Below are 15,441 nucleotides of genomic sequence, written 5' to 3'. Positions count from 1 at the left end.
ATATATATATATATATATATATATATATATATATATACATATATATATATTATCTATTCCCTATAATATATATATAAACTTAGATATATAAATTAACGATATATCTATGAAAAGCGTTTTGAATAAATTTTAACTAGGAATATACATTTTTTTTGTGTTATCTGAATAGTTTTGAGTATCTATAATAAGGAATGCAATTTATAAGTATATCATAGACAGTAGATTCTCAAAGTTTTATTTACCTATTGACTGTTCTATGCACATTAAGCTGTACAACCGGTAAGATAGATGTTTCAGTTTGCATTTTATATTTATACACAGCACATTACGACTCACATTGTAATTGCATGTTATTTTTACAACTTTATCAAGTTGTTAGTTGTCACAGAACTGTCAGATATTCTTTATGGGCTATGTTGTCGACGTCCATAATTGTTTTGAATGGTTGTCAAGGCAACATCTGTGTAAGCATTAGTGACTAGTGTGACAATGATATAATGATTAATTTCTTTGATATTTAGAATATATTTAAGATATTTTTACTTAACAACTATTATAATCTTAATTGAATCTAATGTATGTATAAAATTTTATATATTAGATATCTCTTAATTATATTCTCCTTCATTCTAAATGAATAACTTATATATATAGTTTTTTAATAATTTTTTGGACAAATAATATTCCTCAATTAAAATAATTATTTTATATATATCTAATTAGTGTTCAATGTTCTAAATAGAAATTATTCAAAAAATACTTTATCTTACATTTTTAATCTATTAAAATATTTTTAACAAAATATTGTTTAATCAATTAAAATATTCATCAAAGGATATGTAACAAAGTGTATTAAAAAAAATGGTTATTTGTAACAAACTGATTATATTACACGCGTAACAGTTTTGTTTATTGCTATTTAACATTATTTATAATGTATACATTGACTTTATAATAAATAATATTGTCATCTGTCTTTACAATTATATTGGTATGTACAGCATTGTGTTTGTGTGTAATATTTTCTGATTTGTAAAATGACTTTATACTTATACTTATATCTTATACTTGCTAAATTTTAATTATGAAATATTCCAAGAGCTGTTATTTCTTAAAACTAAGACTTCTCACTTATATATATTATATAACACAAGTACTTTTTTACCTACATTACATTATCTTTAATTACATTGTTCAGCTTTATTTTTTTCTTCTTGTTCTTGCGATTTCTTCATACCTAAATGTTGAGTTTCCCACAATTTGCTATACAGAGAATTTGGTATAGATAACAAAGATTCATGAGTGCCTCTTTCGACTAGATTACCCTGATCTAAAACGAGTATATCATCGGCATCCATGACTGTCAATAAACGATGCGCAATTACGATTGAGGTCCGTTTTTCTGTCGCTTTGCGCAAGGCGTCGAGTATGTTCTATTATAAATAGAATATTTATTTAGAGAAATATATAATCGATTTTTATAGTAACGTAAAAAAATATATTTTTAAATTTACATGTTCTGTAATAGAATCCAATGAAGAGGTAGCTTCATCAAAGATTAGTATAGGGCTATCTTTCAAAATTGCTCTAGCGATTGCAACTCTTTGCTTTTCTCCTCCACTTAGTTTCAAACCGCGTTCTCCCACGGGTGTATCATATCCTTGCGGCCATTTTAATATAGAGTCATGTAGATTTGCCATTTTTGCAGCTTCGAGAACATCGTCGTGCGATTTTTTTAGATTACCATAGTGTAAATTATAAAATATACTTTCATGAAAAAGTACTGTGTCCTAAAATTTGTAACAAATTATAAACAGAGTATTACTAGAGAGAGAGTATTTGTATATAAAATAAAAATAAAATATAATCAGCTTAAACCATCAAAAGAGAAAAAAGACGATATATTGATCTTACTTGTGGCACAATCGAAATGCAATCCCTGAGATCCTCTAAATTAACATCTCGAATGTTGTGACCATTAATATAAATATCGCCACTCTGTGGTTCAAAAAATCTATACAGCAATCTTACAATTGTTGTCTTACTAAAAAGATAAAAAATCGCATGGAATAATCATGTTATCGATAATCGATATCTATCAAATACTTATTAAACTTTCTAATTATCTACAATTTACATTAAACAATTTATATAGCTAATATCTTACCCACAACCAGATCCTCCTACAATAGCAACCTTCTTGCCACTTGGTATAGTAAACGAGACATTTTCAAAAATAGATTTTCCTTCAACATATTGGAAATTTACATTTTTAAATTGAATTTCCGATGAATCTGGCGTCACATAAAATCTTAGTGCATTTTCTTTTGACTGTTAATAAATAAAATGAAAATGATGTAAAATTATTTGTGAGACATAGATTATATACAGAATATTTCATAAATTTGAAGATGAATGAGGTATTATAATACTATGCATTTAAATAATAATCTTACTTTAATTGCAGTATCTGTTGTCATGAGAGTAAACATAGTTTGCATATCGATAAAAGCTTGTCTCACTTCTCGATAAACAGAACCTAAAAAGCCTAAAGGAACTGAGAGTTGAAACAACAAGGCGTTCACCATCACCAAATCACCAACAGTCATAGTACCTAAACATTAAAAAAATACAAATGCATTAGTTTTTCTATGAGAATAGAGAATTCTAATATTTTCTGATTAATCTACTGTCTTTTATTCTAGTAGTAGCTATAAATAATATGTTTACCATTTACTATATTTTGTGCTGCCAATACCATGATGAGACTTAACGCACCACTGAAAATAGCGTTTTGTCCGAAATTTAACATCGCTAAGCTTGTACTAGTCTTGAGAGATGCCGCTTCATATTTCTTTAAAGATTGATCGTATCTTTCTGCTTCAAACTTCTCGTTATTAAAATACTAAGGCAAAAAAAGTATGTTTCAACATTTTTTTTTTCGATCTCTTTAAAACAAATTAAACGGAACTTACGCTTCATTACTGACTTTTACTGTTTCGTAATTGATGAGTGAATCTACCGCCTTATTGCCCGCTTCGTTTTCCGCTTGATTCATATGAATCCTGAACTTGGTACGCCATTGCGTAACAGCCAGCGTGAATGCAGCGTAAACGCTCACACAACCCAGCGCTACGGCTGAATATTCTGGTCCGCATTTTATACCCAGTATTGCACTTACTAATGTTAATTCAAATATTGTTGGTATTATGTTAAATACCATAGCGTTTAAAATGAAATTAATACCGCGGCTGCCGCGATCGATTGTCTGTGAAAAAGATATAAATGTTTTTCAAACCTTAATATATAACAATTTTTTAAATTTCGAATGTTCGTGACTAGAAAATGATATATGTGCTAAGTCAAATATTACCTTCGATAAAGCGCCAGTCTGCCTGCTCAAATGAAAAGACATATCAAGATTGTGTAGATGTATAAAAACATTTTTCCCTATTTTACGAATAGAGTGTTGCGCAACCTTTGCGAAAACCGCATTTCTGAGTTCACTGAAACCTGCAGCTCCAGCGCGTGCTATTCCATCTGCAAAGAATGTTAATCTGGAATTATGTATAACTGTTTAAAAAAATCTTTTATATATTGAAATGTTAAAATATTCAAAAAATATGAAACATCTTTTACATCCTACGAGTAGTGATGTTGCTACAGTCGCGACTGTCGCAGGTGCGGTTGTTAAATCCATTACAGCACTATCATTAAACACTGCATTATGAGTATTTAAAATGTCCACAGCATACTTGAAAATAAATGGTACAAAAACATTCAGGACCTTAGCTCCAACAAGTAAACCCACTGCTATTTTAACTCTTTGCCGTATTTCTGGATCATCCTACAAAGACATGATATAAATATATTGTACATATTCCACAAATCGTAAATTACTACTTACTTCTGGCCAAATGTATCTGAGCATGGCCTTCAACATATCCACACTGGTGATTGATTGTTTATTTTGTAAATCGAACGCATCTCTATCCAAACCAGAAACGCCGGGATGAAAACAGTTTCTTTTTTGCTGCCCAGGCTTTGCTCCAGTTAATCCAGTAACAACTGATGTAAATTTCACTGGTGGCACGACAGATTTAGATTGCGGCACATTCTTTTTCTTTTGAGCACGATCGATTACATTGCCACTGCAACACTATAACGAAAAACCAAGGTTTAATTTTTATCTCTATCAATGTATCCTACAAAAAATATATGTATAAAAATATATATATGTATATATATAGTACATAAATAGATATGATTCATTTAATTAATTTTAATTAACTTTGATTAAGATTTAAAAAAAAATGAAATGTAAAAGACTATATGAAAATCATGCCATTTTTATTTTGCACAATAAGATATATCATATATGGTAAACTATAATTTAAATTATAAATCATATAAAATATATGTATATATATATATATGTTAAAAAATTTATTTCGAGAAAGATTTACATTTTTAAAGTAATTCTAAATACATAAATATATAATTGTGTCGGCAATTAATAGTAAAAGGAAAATTAAAAACTAAATACTTTTGATTACTATTTATTACTCTTTTCCTCTATCATCACATAATATTTTGTAAAAATATAAAATATCTTAAATGTATGTAATAAAATTAGACATATGTATAAAAAAAGAATTTTTTAAATATATATTCTATATTTTATATTGTGTATAAACTAAACAATATTACATAGATAATCTTAAGATTGCTGTAAATTATGATTTCCTGGATGTACAGTTTTTTCTGTTTCTTTTATATAATTAAATGTCGTATTTAAGATATTAATATATTCATCTACAAGATCTATTGCAATGGAAAAACTGTGACTTTTAGATTTTAAATTCCTCATATTACTTAAAGCACATATATATTCCGTTTTTTTCAAATTTAAAATACTTATTCCTAGCTTATTAATGAAAAACAACTCGTGTGAATCAAATGTTTCATTGTATATCTTCATTTTCCAACAATCCTTCTCTAATTTTGTGCCCAGTATAAATAGTGTTATAGTCGCATTATAATTAAAACCATCGCGTGTAACCGACATATTCTTATGGAAATTGTTGAATGTAATAAAATCTAATTTGTATTTTGGAACATCAAAACATCTTTGTATTTCCAAGATATCAAAATGGATTTCGTCTAGTGGATTGTATGGAATGAAAAATCCGTAATCGATGTACAATTTAAGATTGTTATGTGCTCCATAATTGATAAAAACTTGTGATTCTTTATCAAACGATTTCAAAGTAATAATTTGATAAAACTGATTTTGATAATCATCTATAATAATAGATACTTTGACAGTAGTATTGATATCATGATTAAATAAATCTAGAAATGGCGCTAAAGCCAGATTATTAGGTTGTTTTATGTTAAATATATTTTTCTCGCGCAATAATTTAGTATCTATATATACCGCTCTTGTATTAACAACATAGTATGCCCATTTATATCTTGTAAATGTTATTATCTCTTCTAGAGGTAAATTGCAATGAGAACAATGGCTTTTATTGATAATATCCATATGTTTCACAGCTTTCATTAGTAAAGAAAAATTACTTTCCAATTTATGCACTTGATGTAAAGAATCTAAAATAAAACTTGGCAGCATTTTTTTCTCTTTATTAGAACAAAAATCGGGATTTGTAAAAGATTGTGGCAGAGTTTTCAGGTAAAGGTACCAATTTGATTTTATCCCCAAATGTACTTCATATATAAGAAATGTTGCAAGCATACATTGGGGATTAAAACTATCAGTAATATTATTTAGAAATAAAAATCTAATATTACTCTGCAATAACACATCTGTCGTTATTAACATTCGAAATGGTAATTGAATCAATATTTCATTACTCTCTATATGTTTTAATGTTTTTAAGCCTCTGCCTGTGAAAGGAAAATAATCTGGTACCAAATGGTGAATCGATAAGCAGTTTTCATTTAGAAGCCAGGATTTTAAAAATATTAACGGTTCTTCAATATTCTCATTCAATTTTATAAAGTTGAGCTTCTTCTTCTGGCGACGTTTTCTCAATGTTCGCCCCATTGCAGATATATAGATATTTTATCTATAGAAGCTGTAATAATAATCTTTTATTGTATGTTAAAGAATTTACATATATAATAAATCTTTAAATTAATCATAATAAAATGACTTGTCATATCATATTACTTTTTTACATTGTGATAATTTGCACATAATACACAAGATCTCAGAACTAATTGTAACTGTACAAAATAATCACACAACACATGTGTCTCTACATTTATTAAAAATTGTTAATTTTATAACTGTCAAAGTAAATATTAAAAAATATCGCAACCAAAGATAATTGAGACAAAAATGTATAAATTCCTTATATATATTGTATGTGCGTTTACATAATTACATGATTAATGACTGAGCGATAATAAAATGTAATATTAATAAGTACATAATTATTACCCTAACACTAAGAGGCGAAAATGTTGAATTATATCCAGCAACGTAGAATTTATTAGATAATATTGATCGTGTCGCAATACTGGTGCAATATATTTTTCTCATCATGTTCCGCAGCTTTTTGTCGCACGGTGCCTTGCGTAGTAAATGACCACACAATACGCTTATCATCTTTCTTCTACGATTTCTTCTCTTAACACATCGAGAATATTAAATAAATATTAAAAAATAAATGTTATTACCGAAATTAATATCGCAGCGATCATATAACTGTGATCAGCTGCGATAAACGTAACCATAATCAGTCATAAAAATCGCGGTACATATCAATACATATGTGATTTGTGCATGACGTTTGCACTTTGCACTTTTTACATTTAAAGCTGGGAGCACACACTTTTGCATAAGCGTATAATCACAAGCATAAAGAAATTGATTGGTCCATTTCCTTATGCATAACGAAATTGACCAATCAGTTTCCTTATGCTTATGATTATGCGCTTATGCAAAAGTGTGTGTTCCCCGCTTTAGATTCTTCATTTTCTCCATGGACGTAAGAAATTTTAGGCATAACCGCAAGCAAATCAACCAATCACAAACATTCTTATTACGTTTATTATTAGAATGCTTGATTGGTCGATTTGTTTAGTTAGTTCCGAAATTCACTGCCAGTACTGGAAATCTATAATATACGCGATGTGAACTATAGATCTCCAGTACTAGCAGCGAATTTCGGCCATAGAAAGTATCTTTTCGTACTCGATTTGAACGAATGTTAAACTACATACGTGTACACATAGCGTGTACCTATTTCTATTATTTAATTTAAATTGCATCCGTCAAGAATAATTGGTGAGTCTTAACGAATAAGATTAAAAATCTGTTAATTTTATTTATACATGACGATTATATTCCGCTGTGTCTTAACTTTTATACGTACATATATACGATGTGAATAAAAAGTACTTGACCTGTTTTTGCATCATAAGTATATTGCATACCTCAATTTTTTTCTTAACGAATATCTGTACTATTTAACTTTCATTTTTTTAGATCTCCCTGTGATAATAGAAAACGTGCAATTTAAGGGATCCATAATAAAGCAAACTAATTTCATATTCGATAATTATATAAAAAATTTAAGGACATTTCATAAATTGAATGTTAATGCTAAAGCTTTTTGCGGTAGAAGAAACAAGAAACAAATGTACATTTAAAAATTTAAATGTACATTTTGAACACAAAAAATAATCTTACAAATACTATGATAATGTAAGATTCAATTGCATGAGAAATTTTTTGAAAGTTAGCTCAGAAGAGAAAGTTTTGATGACACACTTGTTATATTAATCTGTAAGCATGTAGTTTCTCAGCTATACTATTTACATTCTACTTTGTACTGTGATCTTGATCAAGTTCTATTTTTTCATTTACTTTTAACAAAAATTTTATCAAACTACTCTGTTGAAATAATATTATACTTCTGTTAAAATACTGAATTATAATTTTGGAAAAAATTTATTGACTAAATAATATATTTTTACAGATTATTTACTATAGGAAACTAGGTAGTTTTTCCTAAATAAAATTAAGAAACAATGTCTATACACACAACTATATTCAAAATTTGGAGAAGCATTCCTGTGACTACATTTCTGTGGAAGTCAAGAATTTTTCAAATCCAGAGAACAATTTATACTTCAACGGAAAATAAATTTTATTTTAATAATGTTAATCAAGCTGAAAACAAAGTGGCAGTAAATCAGAAAACAGACTGGAATAAAACTATGTCGGAGGCAGAAAAAATTGTTGGATATCCAACATCTTTCTTAAGTTTAAGATGGCTATTGAGCGATGAAATTGCAAATGTTGCATTGCATTTAAGGAAGTTGGTTGGATCTAATCATCCCTTGTTGAAAACAGCTAAGTGAGTATCATGATATAATGCTTCTCTAAGAATAAAAATATCTATATTTTTCCAACTTTTTCAGAAGTATTATCTATAATGGACGTAACACACAAGCGTTTGGTCTTATTGTGTTGCTAATCTCTAAAGCTGCCGGCCATTTGAATGCAAAACCAGTAGAAGAAGATAAAGCTGCAGGTGTATTACATAGGTATAATAATTTAGTATTACATAGTATTTTATAAGTATTACACAAGTATAATAATTTTAACGCTGCTGATTATGAACATATATAAAATACATTACCATAATTTTTTATGAAAAAAATTGATTAATAAATCTAAAATATGTAAACATATTTCAGCCAAAGGGCATTAGCAGAAGTTACCGAGATGATACGCATTAGCAATTTGATACATAGAGGACTGGTAAATATAAATACAGATGGTACTTTATCTGTGGAATCCTCGGAATTGAACAATATGATCTTTGGCAATAAAATAGCATTATTATGTGGTGATTACTTACTTAGTAATAGTTGTGCTGAATTGGCATCTCTCAGAAATCAGGATGTAAGTATATATATTTATCATTTTTCTTGCTTATGTAGATTTTTTTGTTGAAAAAATTAATTATAAGAAAAAGAAAACAGAGAGAGAGTAGAAAGTTTAATCTTTTATCTTTTTATAATTTAAGATATACGTACAACTAAAAAAAGATTGTTTTTTTTAGCTTGTGTTTTTAATATCATCTGCAGTAAAAGATTTATGTCAAGCAGAATTTGTAGCATGTAGAGACAACCAGAATTTTCCCATACCATCAATACCACTCGAAAATCGTACGGATTATGCACTTAAAGAATGGACACTTTTAAATGTTTATGGCGCTGGATCATTGCTCGGAAAAAGCTGTCAAGCCACATTGCAGTTAGCTGGACATAGCAAAGAAATACAAATGGAAGGTTACAAGTTTGGCGAGCATCTAGCTTTAGCTTGGCAGGTAATATTATCTGAGAAAGTATGCATTAAATGTTCGCATTTCATTAATAATTTTGTAAGTTTTAATGATAATTTAAGGATGTAATGCAATAACATTTTTATAGGCTTCCTTGGACTTAGGTTTATGCATTAATAAAGACAAAGAAATCTTGCATAATTTATGCGCAGCTCCAATTATGTTTCACGTTGAACATGATCCGTCAATTTTAACTGAGCTTTACAAGGGAATAGAATCAATTGAAAATGTTGACTATTTAAAGGTAAAATAATAATACAGTTTATGTGTATAATTAAACTAATTTGTATTTTCTAGAATTATATTTAATGAACCAATATTGGAAGAGAGAGATGTAAATAATATCTTATGTATATAGGTACTTGAGATTGTTGCAGATGGTCCAGGTATTGGATTAACCAAAGAACTTATAAAGGAACATTCGCAAAAAGCTATGGAAGTCTTAAATGTATTTAAAGAAAGTGATGCAAGAAAGGCTTTATCTAATATTATTGTTGCAATAGGTGATTTTTAATTAAAAATAATATTAATATTAACATAATTTATTGTTTGTTTTATATATTCTAAACAAAATTATATAAAGAAGAAATTTAAGCTAGAGTTTATAAAGAGAACTTTTTATGAAACAAGTTTATTAAATTTTATTACATATATTTATTGAAATAGTTATATCAATATATAAACATAGAATATTATAGATATATTTTTATATGCAAATTAAATATCTTAATAAGAAAATGTTATCTTTTTATCAAGATTGTTTTGATATCTTTTACAAGTATTTTTTAGATATATATGTTATACATTTTTGTACTGATCACAATATTGTAAAAATATTGATATTTAATTAAATTATTTTTTTTATAAATGTTTGTGTGTGAAATGTGTAAATTAAAATAAGAAATCTTTCAATTACGGGTACACTCTATTTGACGCTACAAAAATTTCAAAGCATTTGATTGGTCAATTGGAGCAAAAAATTTGTTGCTTTTTTCATCATTTTATTAATAGATCAATAAAATGATTCGAAACTTTTCTAACATCACATAAACACATATCACGTTTCCTTCTATATTCCTCTTATATTTCTTATATGTATATATATATAATATCAAATATATACATATAATATATATATTTATATAAATTTGCTATATTAATATTAATTAATTAATATTTTTTTATATCTAAATTGTATGATGAATAGATAACAATATCTCCATTAAAAAATACCGAATATTCCATTATAATATAAGGAACTGATACCAGCTGGCACTATAATCGCGCGCACTATAAGGAGTATAAAGCTTAGGTTATCCTATGAAAAGTTTGCCTGTTTGTCTTTTTTAATAGTATATATATTATAGCTTAATATATTGTCTATAAAACAAGAACCATGACAGAAATAATCGAATTACGTCCTAATAGAAGTTTGATGAATTCATCTTTCGAAAAATATCAATTTTCTACCGATGCTGCTCCTATAATTTCTGAAATCAAGTTGAAAAATCGTAAGATTTTAATTTATACTTTATAATCTATATCTAGAGATACAGTTTTTTTTATAAAAAAATAGAAGAATTTTCTTTAATCAAAAAAATAATATTTTTCAGATGTATACAGAATAGAACCAAACCAAAATCAAGAATCTTGGTTGGAAGCAAGATTATTTGCATTTCATAATCATTTATTTAAGAATGTATATGATATATCGTGTTGGTTTATTGATAAAGATTGGACCGTTTGGCGTTTAGATAAGGATAATTCCTTGGAAGAAATGTATAAATTATATATTGCAGACACAGATTTGTCAAAACTAATATATAATCCTTCAATTGGATTTACTTTGAATAATATAACAGCAATTTCTAATGGTGGTGAAAAACTAGAGATATTAGTAGGAAATACAGGACAGAATATGAAAGTTTTTTCGCTGGGCCCTATAGAACCTGGAGTTATTATGAATGTGCAATATATAGAAAAAGATTTGAAGATTATTGTAACTATGTGCACTATTGTTGCACAAAATGATGAAAAGAAATATACACAGCTCACATTGTTATTGTATGCCTTGCAATACATAGAAAATGAGATAAAGAATATTTATTATATAGATAAACAGTTACTGAAAGTACAAGGCACTGTAGATTATGTCTATATGGAAAAAAATGGTAATTATTTGCACTCTATTTGTCAAAATAATATTGATTTCGAAAAAGGAGATGCACAAGAATCTGAAAATAAAATAAAACAATCAAATATTGATTTGCAAATAAAGACTCCAAAGTATTACTGGTCGCAAGATGAAGATTCACTTACTGTTTGGATTAAAATACCTAAACAATGTACTAATAAACAGCCTAAAATACAAGTCAAGCCATTAGAATTATCTGTTGTAATGGAAAATGGAATATTAATACAAGGAGAGTGCCAACATAGATTAGAGGAGAATATGGCAACTTGGAGATTTAAAGAAGACACATTGCAAATTGATCTAAATAAATATGAAAATGGATTAATGTGGAGTGAATTAATCAAAGGTGACACAGGAGGTGAATGTTTGCCTAATGAAGCTCTTGCTGCAGAAATTCATACAAAGTATTTTTCATAATTTGTATATTGTAGCGTTATATATTTATATTTAAGATATATATATATATGATATTATATATTTAATATTTTGTATAATACTTTTATAATCATATATGATTCTCTTTTATTTCAACTTTTTTAAATAATGAAAACACATATATGTTACAATATATAATATGATATATACAATTGCAACATATAGTATACAATATATACAAATGTAATGTAATCATATATTATATATGTAATATCATCATTCATAGGTTAGCACACTTATGTACAGATCAGAATAGCAGTACTGGAGGAGATCAACCTTGTGTAGGGTTTAATGCTGAGCAATTAGAAGAGTGTGATCTAGAAGGAAAGGATAATTTTTTACAAAGAATTAATCTTCCTATGCAGACAATTACGCATCTAGCTAGATTGGGAAGTAATAATCATGTGCTGTTCACATGCAAAAGGAAATATGGGCAAGCAGTATGCCTGAGGCATGATCATGATGCTTGTGTTTGGATAATAGATGATGTAGATGATGATGCTGAATTGGATATAAAACATACCTATAGTTTTCCCAGATTTGGCTATGTTGAAGCTAGTAAAACCAATAAAAAATTTTGTGTGTCTCCGATTGGTAAGATATTAAAATAAAGTGTTTAAATATATTTATCTGCAATTACATTGAAAATATTAATGTACACATTTTTATTCCATAGATGGTTCGTATATAGCTATAGTAGAACATGTGAGACATGTATTTTTGTACGAGAAACCTAATGATGGGGCAAAGACAGCCAAGCAAAGAATTATAGATCTAAATTGTGAAACTTCCCCCATTATGGGTGCTGTTGCTACAAAGAAATATTTGTTTGTACTTTTGAAAGATAAATTGTATCGTTTACAAATCCCTTTATGATAATTAAGCTGCATTTATTATTAAAATAAATAATTCCAAATATTTTTTAAATATTGTATTTTAAAATAACACATATAGTATTAAGTATACTATATATATGACTAATCTGTAGGTAGGTAGCAACAACATAGTGTATTCAATGTATGTCAGTCAGGTTTGCTATCTCGTTTTTTTTATTTGCGAATATCTATTAGAAATAGCATTTTATATTCTGCTCAATTTTCCATGACTTAATTATGGAGTAGCTGAAATAGAAAAATTAAATTTAATAATTTGTTATTTCTTGTCGTTACATGTATATAGTATATTAATTCTAATTTAAGAAGTTATTTATATTTACATTTAATAATTTGATATTTAATCCTGCTAATAAAAGAAAAAAAAAATGTAAAATAAACGCACAGATTCTTTTTTATTCTATGATATAATTTTTATGTGTCTTCCATTTGAGATATATAAATATATAAAAATGTTACAAATTTATCGAATAATTATTTTAAATTTCACGATCTTCTCTTTACATATGTATTTGAGATTATACTATCTCACAGCATATCATCACGTTTTATTTCAAAAGATTTTGTACGTGACATGACGAATAAATTGATCGCGCGTTTTTTGCGGATTGCGCATAATTCAATGTAAATATATTATATACCTGTTGCAAAATGTATACATAAAAGTTCACGTTTCATACACTACTCATTGAATTGAATCAGATAGGATAACGGTAAGAAGCATTTATCGCAGTAAAAACTTGATAAGGCCTCCCTTTTTCCCGAACACGTTCATAAGCACTGATTTTAACGTATCTTGCTCTTGTGGAAATTGTGCCTTTGTGTGAGAATATTGATTTTTAACCAAGTTACATAAATTTAGAGAAATCTTAGGTAAGGAAATATGTGATGCGTCGTATTATATTCTTTTTTTCTATTTTAAATCTCGTGTATCTGAATAAAATATTAAAAATTCTTCCTATTTATTGTAATTTTTTAAATTAATTGTTATAGAATGTTTATGTAACAGTGAGAAAACCTTTGATTGTGTTCCATTGTTATTTTAAAATTGATCGAAATGACGATATCTCATTTTATTCTATTTTTATTTGCTTTTTATTAAAAACAAATCAATTTGTATTCTCATATATTAATCTCTTAATAATTAAGAAAAGGATTTATGAAAGAATTAAATAAATATAAGAGATTAATCTTCTTTTTCTGTTATAATTTACATAGAACAGATTGCCGCGACGAAAAGATCAAAAAGAGATGAGACTCACGTTTATATTGCTGTCCATTTTCGTGTTCTCTGGGCTCGTTTCAGGAACGGAAAATTATCTAGATATATATGACAATGTGGACATAGATGCAATTCTTAAGAGTGATCGTCTTCTAAATCAATATATGGATTGTATTCTCGAAAAAGGTTTCTGCACCGCCGATGCACGCAGCCTTAAACGTAAGTGCATTTTATTTTTTATTTCGATACTTTATCACAATAATTCTATAAAAGCTGTAATTTTCTTAAGCAAAAAGGAAAATATCGGATTTAAGTGAGAAAAAAAAAATAATAACTCATTTATACTGAAATATAACGCAACGTATATTTACGAAATAAATTTATTTATGTATAAACATATTGAGATAAACTTAAATAAATCTCAATGTTCTCGCATATAGGTGAGCTTCCACACGCGATAGCCACAATTTGCGAAAAATGCAATTTAAAGCAGAGACAAGCAGCAAGAAAAATAAGCAATCATTTGAAAGAGCATAGACCAGAGCTCTGGGCGGCGTTCCTTCAAAAATATGATCCTAACAAAGAGTATATTGCAGATTTCGAACAATTTCTAGCACAAGTAGAAGAATAATCTTTATTATACTTTATTAATTTTTTTTTTCAATATATGTATGTTATAATAAATAATTATGTTTTCTCATGATATCGATAAATCAATATCATGTATTTACATATGTGTACATTAAACGCACGCATATAATAAATAATATACCTATGTAACGCTGTTCCTCTGCCTTAAATATCTTCGTCTAATAAAGTTACAACTCGCCAATTACATTTCTCATAAAATTTTACGAAACTTATTAAAAAATATACTGCAAGAGATTTAATTAAGTTAGATCATACCATAATCGCGATACAATTGTAACTTATTAATTATGCATTTTTTTTTTCCTTGATTGCTATTTCTACTATGCGATGGAAAGTATCAGGTTCATTTTTCATAAACCATTCGATAATCGTATCAAAAAAGTATATTTGCTTCTCCGTACATTTGCTACATCTCGTAATAAATGCTTCCGCAAATTTTTCTGAAATGAAAAAAACAATATTAAAATAATATAAATGACAAGTATTGTAGTGTTAAAAGTTTAAAAGCATAAAAAAATTTATGTGATTTAACAACCCAGGTAGCAAGATGTCATTATAACGTCGTTTTTTAGTCACTGGTTACGTCAAATTCACCTTTAAAATTACATAAAAGTGAAGGTTAAAATGAAGATTAAAATGACGGTCCTAGTCTATGACGAT

The 15,441-nt window shown here is 27.5% G+C and overlaps 4 protein-coding genes across 6 annotated transcripts; 3 read left to right on the top strand and 1 right to left on the bottom strand.

Annotated features, from left to right (window-relative positions):
* Window positions 1-958: 958 nt before the first annotated feature.
* On the bottom strand, window positions 959-6,802 carry Abcb7 (ATP binding cassette subfamily B member 7). The gene is made up of 11 exons (XM_070315399.1): window positions 6,470-6,802; window positions 3,908-4,159; window positions 3,640-3,847; window positions 3,374-3,540; window positions 2,990-3,268; window positions 2,731-2,905; window positions 2,457-2,614; window positions 2,168-2,331; window positions 1,915-2,044; window positions 1,515-1,790; window positions 959-1,433 (listed from the first exon to the last, which is right to left on the bottom strand). The coding sequence occupies exons 1-11, from the start codon at window positions 6,635-6,637 to the stop codon at window positions 1,182-1,184; spliced, it is 2,229 nt and encodes a 742-aa protein (XP_070171500.1). The 5' UTR covers window positions 6,638-6,802; the 3' UTR covers window positions 959-1,181.
* Window positions 6,803-7,206: 404 nt separating this feature from the next.
* Window positions 7,207-9,981, top strand: Pdss2 (Decaprenyl diphosphate synthase subunit 2). Of its 3 annotated transcripts, none has more exons than XM_070315396.1 (7): window positions 7,207-7,318; window positions 8,013-8,393; window positions 8,458-8,583; window positions 8,737-8,944; window positions 9,105-9,371; window positions 9,475-9,630; window positions 9,745-9,981. In XM_070315396.1, exons 2-7 carry the CDS (start codon window positions 8,065-8,067, stop codon window positions 9,898-9,900), a joined length of 1,242 nt encoding a protein of 413 aa, XP_070171497.1. In that variant the 5' UTR covers window positions 7,207-7,318; window positions 8,013-8,064; the 3' UTR covers window positions 9,901-9,981. The 3 variants fall into 3 exon arrangements, with proteins under 3 accessions (XP_070171497.1, XP_070171499.1, XP_070171498.1); XM_070315398.1 differs by lacking the exon at window positions 7,207-7,318 and adding an exon at window positions 7,721-7,738; XM_070315397.1 differs by lacking the exon at window positions 7,207-7,318 and adding an exon at window positions 7,742-7,819.
* A 630-nt stretch (window positions 9,982-10,611) lies between these two features.
* Window positions 10,612-13,287, top strand: LOC138944573 (nudC domain-containing protein 1). The gene is made up of 4 exons (XM_070315394.1): window positions 10,612-10,897; window positions 11,000-11,984; window positions 12,242-12,609; window positions 12,692-13,287. The coding sequence occupies exons 1-4, from the start codon at window positions 10,783-10,785 to the stop codon at window positions 12,889-12,891; spliced, it is 1,668 nt and encodes a 555-aa protein (XP_070171495.1). The 5' UTR covers window positions 10,612-10,782; the 3' UTR covers window positions 12,892-13,287.
* A 273-nt stretch (window positions 13,288-13,560) lies between these two features.
* On the top strand, window positions 13,561-14,822 carry LOC138944574 (ejaculatory bulb-specific protein 3-like). Its single transcript, XM_070315395.1, has 3 exons — window positions 13,561-13,621; window positions 14,127-14,349; window positions 14,571-14,822. The coding sequence occupies exons 2-3, from the start codon at window positions 14,160-14,162 to the stop codon at window positions 14,759-14,761; spliced, it is 381 nt and encodes a 126-aa protein (XP_070171496.1). The 5' UTR covers window positions 13,561-13,621; window positions 14,127-14,159; the 3' UTR covers window positions 14,762-14,822.
* Window positions 14,823-15,441: the final 619 nt, after the last annotated feature.

The sequence above is a fragment of the Polyergus mexicanus genome, unplaced genomic scaffold (assembly GCF_030449975.1).
Source record: "Polyergus mexicanus isolate NDT 795.1 unplaced genomic scaffold, iyPolMexi1.0 SCAF_279, whole genome shotgun sequence".
Classification (NCBI taxonomy): Eukaryota; Metazoa; Arthropoda; class Insecta; order Hymenoptera; family Formicidae; genus Polyergus; species Polyergus mexicanus.
This window is presented reverse-complemented; position numbering and strand designations above follow the sequence as displayed.

Excerpts from the sequence above, each read along its gene's own strand:
- LOC138944574 (XM_070315395.1), top strand. The coding sequence starts at position 14,160 with ATGAGACTCACGTTTATATTGCTGTCCATTTTCGTGTTCTCTGGGCTC. Across the intron at positions 14,350-14,570 it reads CGATGCACGCAGCCTTAAAC|GTGAGCTTCCACACGCGATA; the intron begins GTAAGTGCATTT and ends TCTCGCATATAG.
- Abcb7 (XM_070315399.1), bottom strand. The coding sequence starts at position 6,637 with ATGATAAGCGTATTGTGTGGTCATTTACTACGCAAGGCACCGTGCGAC. Across the intron at positions 2,332-2,456 it reads CAACAGATACTGCAATTAAA|TCAAAAGAAAATGCACTAAG; the intron begins GTAAGATTATTA and ends ATTTATTAACAG. Across the intron at positions 1,791-1,914 it reads GCATTTCGATTGTGCCACAA|GACACAGTACTTTTTCATGA; the intron begins GTAAGATCAATA and ends TACAAATTTTAG.
- LOC138944573 (XM_070315394.1), top strand. The coding sequence starts at position 10,783 with ATGACAGAAATAATCGAATTACGTCCTAATAGAAGTTTGATGAATTCA. Across the intron at positions 10,898-10,999 it reads TGAAATCAAGTTGAAAAATC|ATGTATACAGAATAGAACCA; the intron begins GTAAGATTTTAA and ends AATATTTTTCAG. Across the intron at positions 12,610-12,691 it reads ATTTTGTGTGTCTCCGATTG|ATGGTTCGTATATAGCTATA; the intron begins GTAAGATATTAA and ends TTTATTCCATAG.
- Pdss2 (XM_070315396.1), top strand. The coding sequence starts at position 8,065 with ATGTCTATACACACAACTATATTCAAAATTTGGAGAAGCATTCCTGTG. Across the intron at positions 9,372-9,474 it reads ATCTAGCTTTAGCTTGGCAG|GCTTCCTTGGACTTAGGTTT; the intron begins GTAATATTATCT and ends ACATTTTTATAG. Across the intron at positions 9,631-9,744 it reads AAAATGTTGACTATTTAAAG|GTACTTGAGATTGTTGCAGA; the intron begins GTAAAATAATAA and ends TTATGTATATAG.